Source organism: Equus quagga, chromosome 14, assembly GCF_021613505.1.
Source record: "Equus quagga isolate Etosha38 chromosome 14, UCLA_HA_Equagga_1.0, whole genome shotgun sequence".
Taxonomy (NCBI): domain Eukaryota; kingdom Metazoa; phylum Chordata; class Mammalia; order Perissodactyla; family Equidae; genus Equus; species Equus quagga.
Genome location: NC_060280.1, coordinates 12,351,488 through 12,356,311, shown reverse-complemented (window position 1 = coordinate 12,356,311; position 4,824 = coordinate 12,351,488). Strand labels below are relative to the sequence as shown.

The 4,824-nt window shown below is 63.2% G+C and overlaps 1 protein-coding gene across 1 annotated transcript; it reads left to right on the top strand.

Moving 5' to 3' along the window:
- Nucleotides 1-1,410: 1,410 nt before the first annotated feature.
- Nucleotides 1,411-3,988, top strand: MYOD1 (myogenic differentiation 1). Its single transcript, XM_046637731.1, has 3 exons — nucleotides 1,411-2,234; nucleotides 2,714-2,792; nucleotides 3,071-3,988. The coding sequence occupies exons 1-3, from the start codon at nucleotides 1,605-1,607 to the stop codon at nucleotides 3,319-3,321; spliced, it is 960 nt and encodes a 319-aa protein (XP_046493687.1). The 5' UTR covers nucleotides 1,411-1,604; the 3' UTR covers nucleotides 3,322-3,988.
- The last annotated feature ends 836 nt before the right edge of the window (nucleotides 3,989-4,824 follow it).

Sequence of the window (4,824 nt, the reverse complement as noted above, 5' to 3'; positions counted from 1 at the left end):
CGCCTTCTAGTCGCAGCCTCTCGAGTCCGCCTGCTGGGAAGAAGTGCAGCTGAGGCCTCCTCAGGAGCTGAGCCCTGAGACTCCCAAGGGCCCCATCAGGGCTGCGTGCCCTAGCCTACAGCTGGGAGGCCCCCAGGGAGCACACGGGCCAGGCGGGCCAGAGACAGAAGCAAGCCCTCTTGCTAGGATGGCCTTGCACCTGGGACTGCTGGCTTCCACATCTCCCGTCTCTTTAGATTCTCACCGTCCCCACGGTCACGCCAAGAGATCGCTATTGTTATCCCCAAATTTACAAAGTGAGAAAACAGGCTCGGGGAGGCCTCAAAATCATACAGGAAGCTGTGGGGTCGGGACGCGAACTTAGGCCATTAGTCTGCCAACTCCGCTCTCAAAGACTCCGCTCTGGACTGGGGCTCTCTGGCCCGGCCCGGCGCTCGCCGCCTTTGCGCAATGAGCTTCCTCGGGGCAGCGCTGCGCTAGACGCGGAGGCCAGACCCCAGCGGACGGAGTTTTCTTCCCAGCGGAAGAGACATGTGCCTAGACCCGCACTGGACGCCCGGCTGCAGACACAAGCATGTTAGGTCGGGCAGGGGTCCGCTTCCCTCCCTCCCTGCTGGGGTAGGACCTGAGTTTGCAGAGATTGGGATCCTCGACTCCTGTAGAGATGCGGCTGGGTTTCTGAGCATCCAGGAAAGATGGGCTGGGCCCACGGCCCTCTGAGCGACTCTCGGGGCACTGATTGGCCGAGCGACACGGCCGCCACGTCCAGTTTGTCTCCGGTTCGTCCACTAGGGCTCCTCGAGTCTGTCGTTGCGCGTTTCTCTGCCTCTGCCTCTCAGAGAGCTTTCTGCTCTCTGAATGTCTCTCAGTCTCTTGGGTATCTCTCTCACCATCTCTCTATCTCAGCTCTGAGTGGGTCTCTGCCTCACTGCCACGTGTCTCTCTCCACATCTCTTCCCTTCTGATTTCTACTCCTACCCTGTTCTTGGGTCCCCCACAAATCAGAGGACAGAGGGGAGCCCAAACTCAGCTCCGTGGTGAGTGCGCACGGCCAGCGTTTCCCGAGGACAGAGGAAGAGTTTGGTGCCAGAGAGGTTTGGAAAGAGTGTGCCCCGTAGCCAAGTGCAGCCGCGTTGGGCTGCCAGCTTCTGCCTCCCTCCCCGCCTAGGGAGGGGCCAGAGCACGCTCGCGCGCGCGCGCGCGCGCGTTCGAGTGTCTAGGGGTTGGGGGCTGGCCTGTCTCCTGCCCCTGCAGCCACCCTGGGGATCCCAAGCCCCTCCCCGCTCTGTTCCTATTGGCCTCGGGCGCCCCCGCCCCCAGCCGTCCGCTCCGGTTCTGGGGGCCCTTAGGCTACTGCCGTATAAATAGCCCAGGGCGCCTGGCGAGAAGATAGGGGTGGGGAAGCCCTGGGGCGCTGCCACCGCTTTCTTCGCCTCGCGTCAGGCCAGACAGGACAGGGCAGGGTCGAGGACAGTCGGGTGTACATTCAGATCCCCCAGTACTTTGCTATTGCACGGCCGGGACTCCGGAGCGGCAGAAACTTTCGGGCAACCCCTGCCGCTGCGGTTGGGAGAAGCCAGGACTGCGCCGCCCCTCGCTCGGATATGGAGCTGCTGTCGCCGCCGCTCCGCGACGTAGACCTGTCGGGCCCCGACGGCTCTCTCTGCAACTTTGCTACAGCGGACGACTTCTATGATGACCCGTGTTTCGACTCCCCAGACCTGCGCTTCTTCGAGGACCTGGACCCGCGCCTTGTGCACGTGGGCGCACTCCTGAAGCCCGAGGAACACGCGCACTTCCCCGCGACCGTGCACCCGGCCCCGGGTGGGCGCGAGGACGAGCATGTGCGCGCGCCCAGCGGGCACCACCAAGCTGGCCGCTGTCTACTGTGGGCTTGCAAGGCGTGCAAGCGCAAGACCACTAACGCCGACCGCCGCAAGGCGGCCACCATGCGTGAGCGGCGCCGCCTGAGCAAAGTCAACGAAGCCTTCGAGACGCTCAAGCGCTGCACGTCCAGCAACCCGAACCAGCGGCTGCCCAAGGTGGAGATCCTGCGCAACGCCATCCGCTACATCGAGGGCCTGCAGGCGCTGCTGCGTGACCAGGACGCCGCGCCCCCTGGCGCCGCCGCTGCCTTCTATGCGCCTGGCCCGCTGCCCCCAGGCCGCGGCGGCGAGCACTATAGCGGCGACTCGGACGCGTCCAGCCCGCGCTCCAACTGCTCCGACGGCATGGTAAGGCCAGGCCCCCGCGCTAGAGGAGAAGTGAGGGCAGCTCTCCGGATATCTGGGACGCGTTTCCGAGGGCGGGGAGCTGGCCCTCCGGAGGAGGGTTGCTGAGAAAACTTCCCGGGAGTGGACCCCCATATCCTGGGCTGCGTCGCTGTAATGGCCTAGTGCTTTGGGGGTGCGCGGGACAGATGCGATCCACCCGATTGGGGGCGCTATTAGCACACTCCTGCACCGACATGAAGATCTGCTTTTTCTGCACTTATCCCTACTTCCAAAATGCAGATTTCTGCTCTTAGGTGACTGTCCGCCCTCTGTTTGGGCTGGCATGCTGCAGACAGCTCCTGCCCATCCCTACCAGGACAGATCCGGGCGCAAAACTCGTGGCTGAGATTTGGGGAGTTGGGGAGGGGGCGGCTACAGGGAGTGATGCTCCGCCCTGCGCGGTCCCGCGGGCCTGACTTGGTCCCCCTTGCCGTTTGCAGATGGACTACAGCGGCCCCCCGAGCGGTGCGCGGCGGCGGAACTGCTACGATGGCACCTACTACAGCGAGGCGCACAGCGGTGCGTATTCGTGCCTCCTTCCCACGTTCCCCTTTGAGCTGCGCTGGCTTCCCTCTCTCTAGGACCCCCTCCCCTCCCGCCGGGCCCATCCTGGGAGATGGTATAGGGAATGAAAAACTAAGCATGAGGCTCCCTCCCTTTTTGCCTGGCACTCTTGCTGGATCGCCCCGGACTCTGGCAGGCCCTCAGTTTCCCGTCTGCCCCAAAGCACTGAGCCCAGTGGAGGGAGACTCGGCGGCGGCTCAACCCCTGCATACTAACCTCCCCTCCCCGTGCAGAACCGAGGCCCGGGAAGAGTGCTGCGGTGTCCAGCCTTGACTGCCTGTCCAGCATCGTGGAGCGCATCTCCACCGAGAGTCCCGCCGCGCCCGCGCTTCTGCTGGCCGACGCGCCGCCGGAGTCGTCTCCCGGCCCGCAGGAGACGGCCACCCCGAGCGAGGGCGAGCGCGGCGCCCCCACCCCTTCCCCCAACGCCGCCGCGCTGTGCCCTGCGGGCGCGAACCCCAACCCCATCTACCAGGTGCTCTGAGGGGTGGGCGGCCGCGTCGGAGGGCGCTGCTGCCCACCCGCCCGAGGGAGGGTGCCCTCGCGCCGAAAAGATTGAGCTTAAATGCCACCTCTCCCCAACCGCGCTTTAAAAGCGACCCATCCCGAGGTAGGAAAGGCGGGAGAACTGATGCGTGTTTCCGCCTCCTGCATCCCAGGACAAGGACACAGTCCTCTTTTTCCACGCAGCACCCTCCCCTGAGACGCGCTGCGATGGCGGGTCGGCGTTCCTTGGTGGGCCAGAACTGATCCTCGAGGGGCTAGGCCCATCCTCTTCCTGGTCTCCTCCCCCAGGGGGCGTGGGACCCCTGCAGACCTAAGCCCCGCCCCCGGACGCCCAGGTCGCTTAAGGGGGCGTGGCCTCTCCTTCCGGGAGCCCTCCCGACGTCCGCTGTTTCCCGTTGTCTGCGGGGTGCGCTCACGTCGCCGGTGCAACTAGTGTACCGGTTACCACTCGCACCCCCTCCCCGGTTCAGGACCACTTTTTGTAATACTTTTGTAATCTATTTCTGTAAATAAGAGTTGCTTTGCCAGAGCAGGAGCCCCTAGGGCAGTATTTATCTCTGAGGCATGGTGTGCGGTGCAACAGGGACTTTGTATGTTATTATGGCAGGCGAGCGAGCCGCCGGCGCTTGCCAGGTTTTCGAAATAAAGACGCTAATTTATACCGCGGCGGCTCCGGCTCTCCCTGGGGATGGGGGCAGGATTTTGACCCCGAGGAAACTTCGCAAACGGGGCCAGCTGTACCGCAGCGACCCCTGTAGGCGGCATGCGGATTGCAAGGAGGAAGCCGGGGGTCAGGGGAAGGGAGGGTGCTAGGTCTCCAACGAGTGGGGAGGTCCCTGTGACCTTGGCGTACATACCACACACAGGTCGGTGGTTCTCTGGTCAGGATGCATCTGAGAATGATCTGAGTAATTAAAAAAGAACCAAACGTGCCCCCCTCCCCCGGGGATTCCGATTGAACGTATCTGCCTCAGATACTCGGGGCCACGTATTGCTATTTTGCTACAGCTCCCCAGTCGATTCTGAAGTGGTGCAAGGTTGAGAATGACGCCCCTCTATACACACAGAGTGAACCCAGGTGTGGTGTCCAGAAGGATCACTGGAAAGGCGTGGCCCCGGGTGCTGCTCGGAATCCTCCTGGGCATAGAGAATGTGATAAGGTGCTGGCAGCATCACGAGGAACGGAAAAGAGTGTGAGGGGGCGGGATAAGCTGTGCGGACTTATAGCCTCTTAGTGACAGGCGCGATCACAAGGGGAGAGCATGGACACCCAGACAGGCACAGACACCTCTCCTCAGCCGGTAATGCAGCACATAGAGCCTCTAGGCACTGTCAGATCGCAGAAGAAGACAGGAGCCCAGAGCCTGTGAGGAGGGGGCCGTGCAAGCCTGCAGCAGCACAGGTAGCGTAAGGGCTCTCATCAAGCCATGAGCACTCCAGAGCAGAGGAGGGGCCATTGACTTAGCCAGGGTGCTGGGGG

Excerpts from the sequence above, each read along its gene's own strand:
- MYOD1 (XM_046637731.1), top strand. The coding sequence starts at position 1,605 with ATGGAGCTGCTGTCGCCGCCGCTCCGCGACGTAGACCTGTCGGGCCCC. Across the intron at positions 2,235-2,713 it reads CCAACTGCTCCGACGGCATG|ATGGACTACAGCGGCCCCCC; the intron begins GTAAGGCCAGGC and ends TGCCGTTTGCAG. Across the intron at positions 2,793-3,070 it reads CTACAGCGAGGCGCACAGCG|AACCGAGGCCCGGGAAGAGT; the intron begins GTGCGTATTCGT and ends CTCCCCGTGCAG.